Consider the following 17522-nt stretch of genomic DNA (forward strand, 5'->3'; position numbering starts at 1 on the left):
CATTTCCATGGTTAATAAAACATCCTAGTGAGTAAACCTGTCTTCATTTGAAATTGCAAGCTAAATAAAAGATGTAACTTATGGATGAGACTTCTGTAATTGGTGGTGGGGCTACTACTAAATATAATCTAGTGATTATCACCTTACCCAGCATCCCCCTAAATTGGGATGGAAAAAAGGAGGGGGTATCTATCAGATCGGAAAGTGCAGACAGAAGAAATGAAGGGAGACAGACCTATATGATATGATCCTCTTCCAATAATTTACATTAGCATAACTGTAATAATCATTAATTCACCTGTAGGATTAAAAACTGTTCTCAGCAAAATAATCAGCAGAGGGGTGGGCAACCTGTGTTCCTCCAGATAGTAGATTATAATTCCCATCATCTCTAAACACTGTCTGTGGCCAATGACAATTAAGTGTCCAGTAGCATCTCAAGGGTCACTGACAGAAATGCATTAGACTGTCAATTTAGTTTGTTTCCTTATAAACATTTTCACATTTCTTCACATTCAGAATGAACAGAACTTCATGTTTAAAAAATGTAAACAGACAAAAAGCAAAATTGACTGATTTGTCAATCAAGGCCAAGTCAGGGTTTGACTTCAACTATCTTTCTGATGGTAAATTAAGGCTACTATCTCTTTTTAATGAAAGGGTTCTCATTTTTAACCCCTATATGGTAAGCAACGACACACCTGTACTCACTGAGTTTGGCCAATATAAAGTGGAAGGGGGTGGAAATTTTTATTTTAATTTGCTTTCAAGGATTTGCCAAGTTTGCAAATCTTGTATTTAGGACATACAGAATCTGAGATTTTTTTTTAAAAAAACCTAAATGGAGGAAAAAGTAAAACTTAAGATTTCCCCACCCCATTCCTTACTGACATTGATGTTGTTCAACAATAACATTGAAAATGTTCTACTTACTGGTCACATAGAGACTAGTCCCTTTATTGTCACTTTGGTTAACAAAAGCACATTGCACAGTGATGCCACCAAACACTGAAACTGGAACATCTGTTTCTGTAAATGTTATTCTTCTTTGTTTTGTAACTTTACATAATTTCCGATCAAATTGATATCCATATAAAAGCTCATTCTTTTTTGCAATGCAGCAAAACGTAACACTGGAACCCTTTTCAACAACTTTGAATGCCGGGAAGATGTAACTCCTTCCATTATCCAGGAAGTCCATGCCTGAACAAAGATATCAAGAAAAATATTCAGTTTTCCTGGTTGGCTATTAAATTCCACAAAGAGCTCTTCAGAATTTGCTCATAGGGAGGAAAGTCAGACATTTCAGGGGCAGAAGATAAATGTGCATAAGATTTGTGGACTGCTTTCTGAAACATTTTGTGTATTAGGTAGCAGCAGCAGTAGTAGTAGTAGTAGTAAAGATCCAGCTATAACCTTTACTACTACTATGGGAAAAGACAAGTCAGTATTATTTGGAAAAGTTATTCCTATTTCACTGACTGTTGTCTTCTGTAATCTGTTAAAGCCCTCTGTCACTTATCTGGAGGTGGGCACAGAGAAGAGAAATTAACTTCATGCCTTCATTTAAGATATAATAGAGTTACGCCGATTAGTTTCGTCTGTACTCCTGCCAACACATGCTGGTCAGGCCTCCAGAGATGCTCTTCTGAAAAGTTCCAAGTGGCATTCTTTGTCATTTCTCTGGTCCACATTGCACCTATACACCTCAGATGCCATTGATTCAGTCAAGAAAGGCACAGTATTTGCATCAGGAAGATTTTTTTAAAAAAAAAAACCCCTGCTTAGATGCTACTAGCCAACTGTCAAAGCACATCCATGCAACTGCTAATTAACAATAATTAAGAAAAATGATAAAGATGAGTCGGGGTTGATAATAAATCTTCCCTGTTCTGCTTAATTTGGTTTAAAATGGTAGTAACAACCAGAAAGATATTTGTGAAAGACTATGGAAACCATTTCAACAATGGCTTCACTAGATGTAAGGCAGAGCTAGCAAACCCATGTCTTTCTAGATGCTGTTGGAATCCCAACTACCAGTGGTACACACAATGGAATTTATCAGACAAGGAAAATTGGAAGTATAATCCAATGGCAATCTGAACGCAATCATGGGGTTTAACGTTATTGCGTGATAACCCACTACACACAAATTCGAGTAATGGGAAGTCAGTCCAAACGCAATCATGTGGTTTCACGTTATTGCGTGATAGACTGCCACATGCAAATTCGGGCAATGACATGCTATTTTCGGGCAATGGGAAGCCAGTTTGAACGCAATGCGCATTCACATAATTGCGCTAAACTAGTGACTTTAAGTGAATGCGTTCTGGCCCCACTTTCTTTTTGTTCGAATTTAAGAGAAATTCCTCCTGTTTGATAAACTCCAATGGTTGGGGAAGATGAGATCAGAAATATAAGACCTGGAGGAATGCAGTCTCCCTACTCCTGGCATGAAGAATATCAATCTCACTGTCATTGTGATCAAAGTGCTTCACAATTATTTTTACAGTGCCATGCTGCTTTACAGGGCACAACAGCCAAAGTCACTCCCCCTGGGAGTTAGCATTCATACAGTATGGGAAGGAAATATTGCAATGCAAGTGTATATAGGGAAACCAAATGCATTTATTTTCAGCTTCATTTTTTGGAACTGGAAGGCTTTGACAAAGGCTTCATGCAAAAGCTAGATTTCAAAGAGAGAGCTGAAGTGGGGAGAAGAGAGTTGGCATCACAGAGTGTTTCCATTTGCCAGCAGGCAGTGATGTAGACTCAAGTCAATTGACTCAGATGCAAGTTGGACTAAGTCAGTTCAGTGACTTGACCCTGACTCAACTTGGCAATAAATAACACATGGACTTGCAACTGGAATGTTTTTAGTGACTGACTTGGTGCCATCATTCACTTTGAGTAGCAGACAAGACCCACCCCCAGAGCAAGGGCACGTTTCTTGGAGGGGAACAACAAATGTGTCTGGCAGTGAGCTTGAGACTGAAGGATCCTTCTAAAACTTTTGAAAAGCTTTAGAAGGCTGCTCTGCTGTGCAGCGGGGTCAGGCTGCCAAGCAGACCTCCAGCCCTTCCCCAAGCCCACTGCCAAATGCGCTTGTTGTTCTTCACCCCCAAGAAATGCACCCCATCTCCTTTTTTCCTGCTAAAAATTGGCTCCCAGATTGGAGACTCAATTTAAGACTCAACTTGAAAGCACCTGGCAAGCATTTGACACTCCACTTGAGATTGGAATATAAAGACTTGAGACTTGAGTCACTGCTAGCAGATAAAGATTACTGTATTTTGTTTAAGCAGGTTTTTAATGGGTAAGCACAGGAGTACTACATGGGATGTAAGTCTTATTTATTTTTTAACTTTTATATCTTTAAAATGTTTTATATTATTCAATGTGTGGATTTTTAATTATTTTAATTATTTTTATTGTTAAGGTTTTTAAAACAACTTTCTATGGGAGACACCTTGGGTCTCTTCAAACTCTATGATTCTACGATTTACGATTTACCATCTTTTATCTCCCATGCAGTCCAATTAGAAAACTCTACCATACTTCGGATTCTTACTCCATGAGGCATACACTCCAATGGCACATGAGAAGTCCAGGTCCAGTTCAGAGGTCGATTTGATTTATTGAGTTTTGTTGTATAATTCTCCTAAACATACAAAAGAAAAATAAGACAACTGGGGAAAAAATGATAGGCTCCTCCATTTCCTGAACTGTGGCTGTGCGGTCCAAATCAATCCGATAGCTTACTCACACAATTGGAGATGCAGATCATCTCAGTTCTAAAAAAAAGAATCACTAAGGGATCTGGTGCCGAATACACCAGTTTAAATGGGCTTTTGCCCCCCCCCCCCCCCCCGCACTCTGCACTGAGTAGAATCAGCACAAGTCTGAAGTACAGGGAAATAACTCAGTTTTGAAACCAGATTATTTTGTAGTGTGAATGGGGCCACGGAAGATGGAATTGAAAGCAGACAAACATCTCTCAATCACAGTTTTCCTTTGGACATTGAAACTGATTCAAAGTTATATGGACACTGGCCATGTGATCAAGCTGACTTAGGGCTACTGTAATTCAAATATTGGATTACAGCATGATGTAGTGGTTTGAGCCAACAGGGTGTAGTGGTTTGAGCATTGGAGCAACTATGGAGAACAGAGTTCAAATTCCCACCTGGCCATGAAAACCCACTGGGTAGGCAAGTCACACTCTGTCAGTTTCAGAGGAAAGTAAACGCAAACCCCTTCTGAACAAATTTTGCCAAGAAAACTCCACAGCAGGTTCAGCTTAAGCTTACCATAAGTCAAAAACAACTTCAAGGCACACAACAATAAGCCAAATATTAACTCTTTCAAAGTATGATGCAAACCATGGTTTAGGTTCTAAACTCTGGTTAATGCCAACCATATGCAGGGGGAGAAAGTCTGAATTTATCCTGCATCTAAGCATTATACCAATGAGAAACATCTTGACTTTAAAAAACAGTGGTGAAAGCATACAGGGAATACAGTGCTCCCTCGGGTTACGAAATTAATTCGTTCCGCGGCTAATTTCGTAACCCGAAAAACCTTCGTAACCTGAATTGCCATAGGCGCTAATGGAAAAAAAGCCGCGGCTCCGCCGCGGCTCCATTGAAAACAGCGCCGAGGTTTTTTCGTAACCCGAAAAAACCTTCGTAAGCCGAAACAATAAATCCCTATGGGATTTTTTCGTATCCCGAAAAATTCGTAAGCTGGGTAATTCGTATCCCGGGGTACCACTGTAAAAAGTTATGAGGAATTTCATACCATTGCACTCAGGACAAAAAATTAATAATATTGACTTGCTATGCATTCCAGTTAAGTATGCTGATTCTCAGTCTGAATTAAGTATGTTGGCTTTCAACCTGAACAAAGACTGAGAACCTTTTCCCCTAGGGTTTTCATTCAATTGTTTTGCTCCTAAGTGTTATTGTGTGCCTTCAAGTTGTTTCCATTTATGGCGATCCTAAGGTATCATGAGGTTTTCTTGGCAAGTTTCTTTAAAGTGTGTGTGTGTGTGTGTGTGTGTCATTGCCATCCTCTAAGGGTGAGAGAATGTGATTTGCCCAAGGTCACCCAGTAGGTTTCCATGGCCAAGCCAGGATTTGAAGCCTGGCACAAAACTACATAACATTACAGATGAGGAAGGAAATATATACCTACCCAGAATAAAGCTATGCTTTAACTTGTTCCTGGAACTTATATATATTAAAGAAACTTTGAAAAAAAAGAAACTTACATTGACAACAATATTATTCTCTTCACTTCGATAAATTTGGATGTTAAAAACCATGTCTCCTTCAGAGTGATATGATTTCACATCATCGCTAACATCCCACTCGAGTAACAGTTGCTGAAGAGCGCGATTTATGGAAACTTTAAGTGTTATGTGTTGAAATACATTATTACCTTTGGGAGAAAAGAATGGGAACTGAAAACCAAAGCAAAAACAAAACAACCAACTTCCAAGCAGACACAAAATCAGATTCATTTTAATACCTTCAACTCTGAGGAGTAGGTTTGCATGGTAGCATTAATACACAATGTGTATCATCCTCCTGACATCAGTGCTAGGAAAGACTCTAGAGCAGATAATTAAACTGACAGTCTGTGAACACTTAGAAAGAAATCCTGTTAGTACTAAAATTCAGCAGGAGTTTCTTATTTTTAAAAAAGGCATTCCAGACTACTCTCTCTCTCTCTCTCTCTCTCTCTCTCTTTCATTTTCATTTTGAAGGGATGCCACGTTGAAGATGAGCAAGCTTGTTTTCAGCTGCTCTGAAGACTAGAACAGAAACCAAAGGATTTAAGGTGCAAGAAACAAGACGTTGCCTAAACATTAGGAAGGACTTCCTGACAGTAATAGCTGTTCAACTATGCAACAGACTGACTTGAAAGGTGGTGGGTCCTCCTTTTTTTTTTGGAGGTCTTTCAACTAAAGTTGGATGACTATGGAAATTATTATTGCTATTTCATTTTAACTGCTCCTACTGCCTCCTGTTGCATTTTGGGGTTTGTAGTTCGGTGTTCTATTTGTTCAACTTGTATGCAGATCAAGGCTGCATCTTATCACCCTATTTGTTCAACTTATATGTAAAACATATTGTAAGAAAAGCAGGCTTGGACACAGAAGGAGGAGGAGTGAAAATAGGAGGAAGGAATATCAGCAAGCTAAGATAGGCAGATGACACCATAGTACTAGCAGAAAACCCCATAGACCTGGAACCTCTACTAAGGAAGATAAAAGAAAATTGCAAATGCAGGCATAAAGAACATAAAGAAAACCAAAATAATGACCACTGAGGACCTTCACAAGTTCAACCTAGGCAAAGAAGAAATAGAAATAGTAAAAGAATTCCCATACCTGGGATCAAACATTGATATAAACGGGGACTGCAGTCAGGAAATGAGCAGAAGATTAAGAATGGAGAGGGTGGCTATGAAAGAACTAGAAAAGATTCTAAAATGCACAGATATACAACTCAGCACAAAAGTTAGAATCATACAAGCCAGCATATTCCCTATTACCATGGATGAATGTGAGAGCTGGACAGTTCAGAAAGATGATAGGAAGAAAATAAATTCATTTGATGTAGTACTGGAGAAGAGTGCTGAGAATCCCATGGACTCCCAAAAGAACAAACAAATGCGTCCCAGAGTAGATCAAGCTGGAAACCTCCCTGGAAGCCAAAATGACCAAAGTCAGACCGTTGTGCTTTGGACACATAATGAGAAGGAAAGACTCATTAGAAAAGACAATAATGCTGGGAAAAGTAGAGAGAAGTAGGAAGAGAGGAAGGCCACATGCCAGATGGATGGGCTCTATTAAGGAGGTCACAGGTTTATGGGGTTGCAAGAATTATGCAGAGCAGTGGAGGACAGCGGGTCTTGGAGATGTCTCATCCATGAGTCGAGATCAACTCGAGGGCAGTTAACAACAACAAAGTTCAGATATGCGTAAGAGCCCTCTGGCTGAATATGCCAAATGTCTCTTCCTAAAATGCAAATCTCAGAGTGTAACAGGAGGCAGCCAGATAAGCTGAAGTGGAATAGCAAAGCTTTAAGGGTGTAGTGTGTAGTGTGATGATCTCTGTACCTCTTGAGATATTTTGATGGTGTGTCCTGTATGGCATGGTTTGGATTAGATGGCCTTTATGGTCCATTCCAACCTATGACGCTATTATTCAGAAATAATCAAATCAACTTTTACCACAATACCCAACTCTGTCCCCATAGCTCTGAAAGTCTGACAACATACTACAATTATGTTACCCTGGTGTGTGTGTGTGAGAGAGAGAGAGACAGAGAGACAGAGAGAAAGACAGACTATTAATCCTTTACCCCTGCTGCATTATCAGCCCTGTTATGGGGACAAATTATCCAATTCAGAGCTTGAGAAAATAGGGAAGAACACAGACTGCCATAAGGGACGTCCTTAGGACGTCCCATTTTGAAAAAGGGGCGTCTCTTCCAGACACCCCTTACCCTGTTACGAACAGAGTCCGTAACAAATGGCGGCGGCCGTTCCACATGGCCGCCGCCATTTTGACGTAATGGACGCTCTGCGTCCCCACGTCGCGGCCCGGAAGTGATGCCGTGAGTGCACAGTTCGTGCTCCTTCTTTGCAGTGCGGAGGAGTTGCACGGTTTGGCTGCTGCGACTCCTCCGCGCTGCAACCGACAACGGCCCGAGACCGCCCCTTTTGGGCAGTCTGTAATGGGCCAATATATGTTTTAATTATAGCACCCAGAATCTCCAGGCAACATCTCCAGACAGGAGCATGGATTCATAGATTCTCTGTATTTCAAGTCCACTTATGTGAGTCCTTGGAAAAGTTACCTTTGAGGATTAAAGTTCCAGAATTTCCTTATCAGCATGATCAGTCTTGTACAAATGAGTAGCAAGTGATCAATTACAAATATGCTGGAGAATACTGTGATTTTGTTAACTGAGCAACAGCAATAAATTATACATGTCACTAGAAGGTCACACTGTTTGCTGCAATATTCCAAAAACAAAGTATAGGTCTGAAACTGAAAACACAAGTATGAGCAATTCTCTTTTATAAAGCAGGAAATGAGCAATCTTGCTCAGAAGGAATACATTCTTCTGCTTAGCTATGTAGGTAAATTTTTAAAGAAAGAAAATATACATTCAACTCTTTACCTTGACTTTGAGGCAGGCCAAAACACAGCAGTATATAGAGAATTGCTGCTGGACACAACAAACATTCCATTGGTTATTCCTGAAAGAAACATGGAACAGCATAATACATTTCTGGATTCAGTTCTGGGCTTTAGATACATTGTCCAATACCTCCAACAATTGAAGACTTATTTTCATATAACTGTAAAAAGAAAGGCAAATCTACTGTATATACTCATGTATAAGTCTAGAAATTTAGGTTTAAAAATTGTCCCCAAAAACCTGAGTCGACTTATCCATGGGTCAATGTAAGTATTGTATCTTAACTCTTATTTAAAAGAAGGAACCATCTCCTGATGAAAAGCAAGGGTATAATATGTGAAGCTCCCAACCTGCTTTACTCTCTCATCCATCCAGTCTTAAGACTAAGCGCAAAGAGTTATGTCTGCTGGACTTTTGTAAGTTCTTTGACATTGTTTTGCTTTGCTTCATCTTTTAGATCCTTTGCTATATGTCCCTAAATTTTATCCCTGACTTATCCACGGGTCATAGCAAAATCCATAATTTTGGTCCCAAAACCTGTCCTCGACTTATACATGAGGTCGACTTATAGTCGAGTATATATGGTAAACAATAGGCCGGTGCTATCCTCTAGGATACTCCAAAGAACAGAAAATGGGAGAGGGGATTATTCTCCAGCTGGAGGAAAGAAATACACAAACTTTACTATCCGAAAAGATAGCACCTTTCCTAATAGACAAAACTTGCTGGGACACCTTGAGATCAGGGATGAGAAATATAACCCTCCAGATGTTGGACTACAACTCCCATTATCACTGACCATTGAAATAGGCTGGCTAGCTGCACACCTAAAGGGCCACATGTTCCCCCTTTTTGAACCTCTTGGGTCCTGTCCCAGAAGAAAGGTGAGATATGAATAAGATAAAAGTAAATAAATACAAATTTGCTACAGATAATTATGAAACAATAAAGCAATTGGGAAAGAACAACACATTAGACGAAATTCACACTGACACCAGGAAATTTTCATTTACAACATGAGAGTTCCCCTTCCCTTTCATGTTGCTCCAGTAAAGAATACTCAGACTTGGCTGAAGAAGTTCCCCCAACCTTTTGGAGCAATTTTGGAAGACACAGAGAGGATTGCTCAGATAAAGACAACTTTGATCTGGTAGAAGGAACATAATTCAGTGCCGCCCACTAGATGTTTGTGTGTTCTGTGGCCTGTTACAGACAGCCAAAATAGAGCTGCTTCAAGTCACAGTGGAGGTATGGTGTTTCAATGATGCATGCGTCCTAACAGTCCAGAAGTCACACCAAAGCCACACTCCAAGCTGGAACGTGGCTTTGGTGCGACTTCTGGAGTCTTAGGACGCATGCATCATTGAAACACCATACCTCCACTGTGACTTGAAGCAGTTTTATTTTGGCTGTCTGTAACAGGCCTGTATTTCTTTTCCCTGTTAATTCTGTGTTTCTTTCCCCTGTAGATGCTGCAATTTGAACTGGATGACATTACAGGGGACAGAATTGGAGCTTCTTACCCATAAAAAGGGCTCTGCTGAATCAGACCGAAGGCCCAGCTAATCTAGCATCCAGTTTCCCAGAGTAGTCATCTAGATGCCTGAGAACCAGGAGATGAGGACAGTGGCACTGCCTACAATATTGGAGGTAATCTTGTTGTGTGCCTTCAAGACATTTCCAACTTATGGTGACCCTCTATCATGGAGTTTTCTTGGCAAGATTTGTTTAGGGGAGTTGCCTTTTCCTTCCTCTGAAGTTGAGACAATGTGACTTGCCCAAGGTCACCCAGTGGATTTCCATAATCAAACAGGGATGCAAACTCTGGATTTCAGAGTCCAGTGTGCAAACCACTATACCACACTGGCTCTCAGCGGAGGTAATATATAGCCATTGATGAATTTATAGTCCAAGAATTTACCTAATCTCCTTTCCTTTTGTACCATCGTCCCACCAAAAGCCATCTATACTCCCTTCCTATTTCCAGTGGAGAAAAGATGTGCCTCTTTTGAAAGGAGTAAAAGCAACTTGCAGTCTGAAAATGGCCTCTGTCAGAGGAAGACCAGCTATTTTCCCCCAAATAATCCCTAAGGATACACAGAGTTCTTCTATGTGTCTATATATATATATATATATATATATATATATATATATATATATATAAAATAATGGCACACTGACAGAAGTTTTTCTCAGTTCAAGTTGGACAAATAAATATGTCAGGGAAGGAGTCAATCAGTAAAACTGCTTCTCCCTCTCAACAAAAATAGGAATCGCCCCCACTCCATTCCACAAACTAGGATTGCCACAGGCAGGACTTTCCTGGGTTTTAATGGTTCAGGACGGTACTGTCCTGCTTCCCGTTAACTTCCCAGGTGGTGCTGGCACCGCGGACCAAGCTCCTTCAGGCCCTGCCTTGCACAGCTGCAGGAACCTGCAGCAGGAGCCTGACTGTTGGCAGGGGGCGGGCCCAGCTCCTCTGCTAGTCTGCCTGTCCCCAAGAAGGAGGAGCCTCTGCTCTTTTATTTAGGCCTGTGCCTGCACACTGGAAGTGGGAAATGTAGTTTGCAATGGCACTAGAGAATGCATGTTTGGTTCAATATGCTAAGAATGCCTGGAAGTGGGAAATGTAGTTTGCAATGGCACCAGAGAATGCTTTTGAATCAATGCTAATGTTCTGTGGACTTTTATTTCCAAAGAATGATATCCAGCTTATTTCCAATGAATGATATCCAGCTTTTCGGCCTTCTAGGCCTCTGGTGGTGGAGGTGGGAGGAAAGGGCCCTTTCTTACTTAAAAACATTAATTTTTTAATGATATTGATGATGATGACCACTCTCTCTGAAGGTAAGCATGACTTAGAAGCATGCCTTTATATTAATGCTTTTTAAATGCATTAATTTTTTTGGTTTCTAGTTGGTCATGTCCTCCATTTCTAAAAAAATGTCCTACATTTGGGCCCAAAATTGGCCCTACATTTGTCCTACATTTTGGGCTAAATTTTGTCCAACATTTTTTTTTAACATTTGTCCCGGTTTGGAGGTAGACAGTTATGGCAACCCTACTCAAAACTGATGGTCTCTTTGGAATTAGGAAATAGAATGAGAAAGAAAATCATTGTGGGAAACCCAAAGGGGCAAACTGAAAATGGAAGTGGGAAGTGAGGGGCACAACAGAAAAATAATAAGAGGAAAAATAATAAAATAAGAGAAGCGACTAGAGTAATATATTTACAGAAAGGGCAGATAGAAAGAAGATTCAAATGCTACAGAACTGAGTTTCAGGTTCACACTCTCAGTGATGATGAGGAACTGGGCAGCCAAGGCTCTGCAGAGTCATTTACTGTTTGTATAGTTTTATTAGTTTTCAAATAAATAGCGTATTAGTCTCTTGCAGCATAAATAATAATAATAAAATCAAAATTTATTTCTAGCTCGTCCAATCACGAAGAATCCAGGCGGATTACAACAATAAAATACATCAGATTACAATAGAGTTAAAAAATCAAACCTTAGACCCATTCCCAGTACTAAAACAGAATTAAACAGTAAGAGTATAAAAACATTAAAAACATCAAAAACATTAAACAACCAAAAAATAGGCAGGGAAGAATAGACAGGTGAGGGGACAAATATCTCTATATCTGGGGAGGGTAACTAAGTTGGAAAGGCCTGCCGGAAGAGATCTGTCTTGAGTGCTTTCTTAAAAGCTGTCAGAGTGGAAATGTGACGGATCTCCTCCGGCAGGTTGTTCCATAGTTTTGGAGCAGTAGTAGAAAAGGCCCTCTGGGAGACAGATGTTAGCCTAGATTTTTTTGGCTGTAGTAGATTTCTTCCAGAGGACCTTAGTGTGCGGGACGGACAATAGGGAAGAAGGTGTTTCCTCAAGTACTCTGGGCCCAAGCCATGTAGGGCTTTAAAGGTAATCACCAACACTTTGTACTTTGCCCGGAAACTAATAGGCAGCCAGTGCAGGGACTTCAAGACCAGTGTTATATGGTCATTCCTAGAAGTTCTCGTGATCAATCTGGCAGCCATATTTTGCACCAAGTGAAGTTTCCGAACTTGGCACAAGGGTAGCCCCAAGTAGAGCACATTACAGAAGTCCAATTAAGAGGTTACCAGTGCATGTACTACTGTTTCCAGGCCCCTCGGCTCCAAGAAGGGGCGCAGTTGGCATATCAGACGAAGCTGATAGCAGGCACTCTTGACGGTCGCATCCACCTGAGCTGTCAGTTGGAGCGACGAGTCAAGGAGCACCCCCATGCTGCGAACATAATCCTTCAGGGGAAGTGTGACCCCCATCCAGAACTGGCTGACACAACTCCATTCTTGGATTCGGGGTTCCTATAGCGAGTACCTCTGTCTTACCTGGATTCAGTTTGAGTCGGTTTTCCCTCATCCAGTCCATTACCGCCCCAAGACAGGCATTCAGAGGAGAGATGCCATCCTTAGTCACTGCTTCAGTCCAAGACATGGAGAAGTATATTTGGGTGTCATCAGCGTACTGATAACACCCCGCCCCATGTCTCCGGATGATCTCTCCCAGCGGCTTCATGTAAATGTTAAATAGCATTGGGGACAGAATCGTGCCTTGAGGGACGCCCGATTTGAGCTCCCTCTTGGCCGAACAACTGTTCCCAAGCGACACCATCTGGAACCTGCCTGAGAGGTAGGACCGGAACCACTGCAATGCAGTGCCTCCAATACCCAACTCTCTCAGGCGTTCCAGAAGGATACCATGGTCAATGGTATTGAAGGCCGCTGAGAGGTCCAAGAACACCAGCAGGGTCACACTTCCCCTGTCTTTGCCCAGACGGAGATCATCGACTAAGGTGACCGTGGCAGTCTCAACTCTGTATCCCGTCCTGAATCCGATTTGAAATGGATCCAGAAAATCCGTTTCCTCCAAGACTGCTTGTAGTTGATTGGCGACTGCTCTCTCGATCACCTTGCTCAGGAATGGTAGTAGCGAGACTGGTCTATAGTTATTTCTATCCAGGGGGTCCAGGGAAGGCTTTTTAAAGAGTGGTCTAACTACTACCTCCTTGAGATAGGGAGGCAGGGAGCCTTCCCTGGGGGATGCATTAATTATGTATTTCAGCATCACCATGATTTTTTTCTCCCCCCTGGATGGCCAGCCAGGTTGGGCAAAGGTTGAGAGGGCAAGTCATCTTTTTCAAACTACAAAGAAGCTTGTCCACATCCTCAGCACTTACCAACTCAAGTTGATCCAGTCTAACAGTAATGGCGGAGGCACTGGATGCCTCTCTTGTTGTCAATGTCCTCAAATTGGCATCCAAATCAGCTTTTATCTGAGAGATTTTATCTGCAAAATAATCATTAAAAGCGTCACAGCAGGCTACAGAAGAATCTAATAAAGGGTTCTGGGTAGGAGGTAGTTGGGTTAAATTCCTCACTACCCTGAACAGCTCAGCTGGATGGGATTTTGCAGATGCGATAGATGCAGAATTGAAGGATTTCTTAGCTGCATCTATTGCCACTTGATAGGACCTAAGAAAGGTCGAATGAAGTGTCTTATCAGATATGAGTTGAGATCTCTGCCACTGGTGCTCTAGTCGTTGTCCAACCCGCTTCATTTGTCTAAGATCTTCCGTATACCATGGGTTACGATTTTGAGCGGGTTGGAAAGGGCGCTTGGGAGCGATCATGTCAATCGCTCTGGTAAAGTTGTTATTCCATGTATTAACCAGAGTTTTGACAGAATTGCCAGCACTGCCAACCATAAAACCCTCTAGGGCTTCTTGGAACCTGACGGGTTCCATCAACCTTCGAGGGCGGACCATTCTAATCGGCCCTCCACCCCTGGAGAGAGGGATAGTGGCCTTCAGTCCAACCTTAACCAGGAAATGATCCGTCCATGACAAAACAGAGATACTAATTATCTCCGCCAATGGATATGCCTGTTCCATGCAGAAGACCACATCAAGGGCATGACCTGCGCAATGTGTAGGCTCAGAGACTATCTGGGAGAGGCCCATGTTTGTCATGGAGAGCATGAACTCCCGAGCTGCGCCAGTAAGATTGGTCAACCCAGTCTCGAGGGGGATGTTGAGGTCACCCAGGACTAGCAGCCTAGGCGACTCCAACATCAGCTCCAAGACTAGTTGCATCAGCTCGGCTAGGGAGTCTGTTAGGTTACGAGGTGGACGATAAACCAACAGAATCCCCAGACTCTCCCTGGTCTTCAAGATAAGGTAAATGCATTCGATGTGGTCTACTGCATGGATAGGTATCCTGATTAAGGTAAGGTTGTTTCTGTGGACCATGGCCAGACCCCCTCCCTGCCCGCTTCCCCTCACCTGCTCATTGATGGAGTACCCAGCCGGAAGGGCCTGAGCCCAGGTTACAGAGCTGTCTGCTCCAAGCCAGGTCTCCGTGATACAAGCCAGGTCAGCGTTATGGTCTGTCAATATGTCATAGATAAAAAAGGAGGGGGGAAATAAAAGAAGAATGCAGCAGCACCTTTAAGATTGCTTCGTATTTTAGCATAAGCATTTGTGAATATAAACCCACTTCTTGAGATGTAGTACACAATGATATAGAGTTTAGTACAGAAAGATATTAAGGTCTCAGGTTATCTGAAAGACCTGTATCACTTTATGCAGCTCTTTGAAAATTTAGGAAGAGGGTCACAATTTGCATCTTTCCAGATCCTATAATCTGAGGCTTTAATAACACTCTGTACTGTGTCTGGAAAGAAAGAGAAGAAACCATGGATAACAGAAGAAACGCTTCAAGCAGTGAAGGAAAGGCAAGAAGCAAAGGAGAAAGGAGAAAGCAAAGGAGAAACAAAACTAGAATTAGGAGCGCAACTGTTCAAAGACTAGTGAGCAAGGATAAAGAGCACTATTATAATAGTAAATGCAGAGAAATAGAAGACAACAAAAAAGGAAGACGAGAAACTTTCACAAGATGTGTGAACTAAAAGAGAAGTTCAAATCAGGGGTGGGGATGTTCTATGATCAGAAGAGGAACATACTACAAGATCAAGACAAAATAAAAAGACAATGGAAGCAATACACAGAACAGCTATATAAATAGACTTTTTAAAAAAAGAATGAAATATGAAATGAGGAACCATATGAAGATGAACCCCACATTTTGGGGAGGGAGGTGGAAGCTGCACTCAGAGGAACTGAAAAGAATAAATAATCAGGAATGGATGATATCCCAGTTGAACTGATTCAGACCACACAAAAGGAATCAATTTGCATTAACTAAAATATGTCAACAAATAGGGAAAACAAAACAGTGGCCAAGAGACAAGAGATGATCTACATACATTCCAATCTGCAAAAAGAAGAGACTGAAACAATGATAGAACCATAGCACTAATTTCCCATGCAAGCAAAATTATGCTCAAAATTCTGCAGCATAGACTCCAGTCATATATGGAGAGAGAAATCCCAGGGATGTAAACAGGGTTCAGGAAAGGAAGAGGCACCAGGCACCACATTCCAAATATTCAATGGATAATGGAATGCACCAGGGAATTCCAGAAGAAAACAAGCCTGAGCTTTTTCTTCAAAGCCTCTGACTGCACAGACCATGCAAAGTTTTGGAATGCTATCAAAGAAATGGGAGTGCCACTACATTTGATAGTCTAGATGAGGAATCTGTACTTAGGACAAGAAGCTGCTATTAGAACAGAATATAGAGAAACAGAATGGTTCCCAATTGGTAGACAGGTGAGGCAAGAATGCATCCTATCACTCTATTTGTTCAACTTTTATTCAGAAAATATAATAAGAGCATTTTAAAAAAACTTCATTCGAAATGAATTTATATATATATATATATATATATATATGAACCATACATCCATATATCTAACACCATACAACCATCCTATGTAACATCATCCATTCTACATCAGATACTAAACATTAGCATTATTCTGGTAATAAAATTTCGTATAGCCAACATCTTACTACTATTCAATACATACCATTAAACCTAACAATCTTTGTGAATTCATCCTAGCTTCCTTTACCCTCCTAAACCAAGATCATCTTTATTCTTTCCCTCCTTTCCCCCCTCCACATTCTCACTTTTCAAATTGCTCTCTTACCTTAACTCACTTCCACCTTTCAATTTTTCCCTCTTATTTTGCATTCCTTCAACATCCTCTCTCTGTGTCTTCTTCCTCATCCCCTCTATCCAATTCTCCTCATATCTTTCCTCCTACATACTCAGACCTTCAAACACTTCCCTATCCTTCCTTCACTTAACTAAACTTTATCATCCACATCTAAACTTCCTTCCTTTGCCTTCTCTGGTTTCTTCCCTAAATAAAACATGTCTCCCTAATCCAACAGTTAATTTTTTAAACCAACCTTCATATCTTTCATTTAATAAGTTTATTCATATTCATTTTCATTTCTAATCTGTCTGAGCTTTCTTTACTACCATCTATGTCAGGAAACCTATCCTTGCTATTGAGCCCTATTTCTTATCAAAGTAATTTATCACTGGCTTTCATTCTTTTCACACTCCAGGGCTAAAACCCAGAGCAAAAAGAAACCACGATAGTCCAACTGAAGGCAGAAAATGGGCATATTCATGCCTGCATACAAACACCCTGATGCAAGTGCAGGGCAGTGGCAAAGCAAACAAATGAAAGTGCAACAACTCCAATGGACTTTGGTGGGAAGGTAACAGTGTTCCAGTCAGTCATGCTGGCCACATGATCCCAGAGTTTTGCCCTACACAGTTGTCCTGATAAATCTCAACTAAAATGGTCCTAGGATGGATCAACCAATGCTCTGGACTCCATGTGATGTAGCTGCCTTGATGAATCTCAATTAAAAACTTAATTGCTTTCCAACGTTTTTGGAATGTTAATTTAATACAGTTTCATAAATCATGTTTTGTATGTCAGTTTGCTTTGTACTGCATTGCATTTTTTTTGTATTTGCAGCTGGATAATTCATTTTATAATTAATTGTATTGTTTGTATTACTCCTGCCAGCATGGCATAGTGGTTTGAGTGTTGGACTAGAACCCTGGAGTCCAGGGTTCGATTCCCCGCTCGGCCATGAAACCCACTGTGTGATGTTGGGCAAGTCACACTCTCTTAGCTTTAGGGGAAGGCAACGGCAAACCTCCTCTGAACAATTTATGCCAAGAAAACCCCGTAATAGGTTTGCTTTAGGATCATTATAAATTGGAAGCAACTTGAAGGCACACAACAAATTGTGTGTTTAGATTGTATACTTTTGGTAGGGGTGGCTATCTTTTTTCTGAAATGACATGTACACTGATGGCATTATATAAACA

The 17522-nt window shown here is 41.1% G+C and overlaps 1 protein-coding gene across 3 annotated transcripts in view; it reads right to left on the minus strand.

The window, feature by feature from the left end:
- Positions 1 to 17522, minus strand: part of LOC121922770 (oncostatin-M-specific receptor subunit beta-like) — a 51971-nt gene that overhangs the window by 21757 nt on the left and 12692 nt on the right. For 2 of the 3 annotated variants that reach the window (XM_042452558.1, XM_042452557.1), the window contains 4 exons: positions 8200 to 8278; positions 5273 to 5442; positions 3514 to 3661; positions 934 to 1203 (listed from right to left, as the gene is read on the minus strand). In XM_042452558.1, the coding sequence (XP_042308492.1) occupies positions 934 to 1203; positions 3514 to 3661; positions 5273 to 5442; positions 8200 to 8269 (658 nt within the window). In that variant the 5' untranslated portion in view covers positions 8270 to 8278. Of the gene's footprint in view, positions 1 to 933; positions 1204 to 3513; positions 3662 to 5272; positions 5443 to 8199; positions 8279 to 13438; positions 13458 to 17522 lie in introns of those variants that run through there. The other variant, XM_042452559.1, reaches the window with a different exon arrangement.

This window comes from Sceloporus undulatus, chromosome 2 (genome assembly GCF_019175285.1).
Source record: "Sceloporus undulatus isolate JIND9_A2432 ecotype Alabama chromosome 2, SceUnd_v1.1, whole genome shotgun sequence".
In the NCBI taxonomy this organism is placed as follows: Eukaryota; Metazoa; Chordata; class Lepidosauria; order Squamata; family Phrynosomatidae; genus Sceloporus; species Sceloporus undulatus.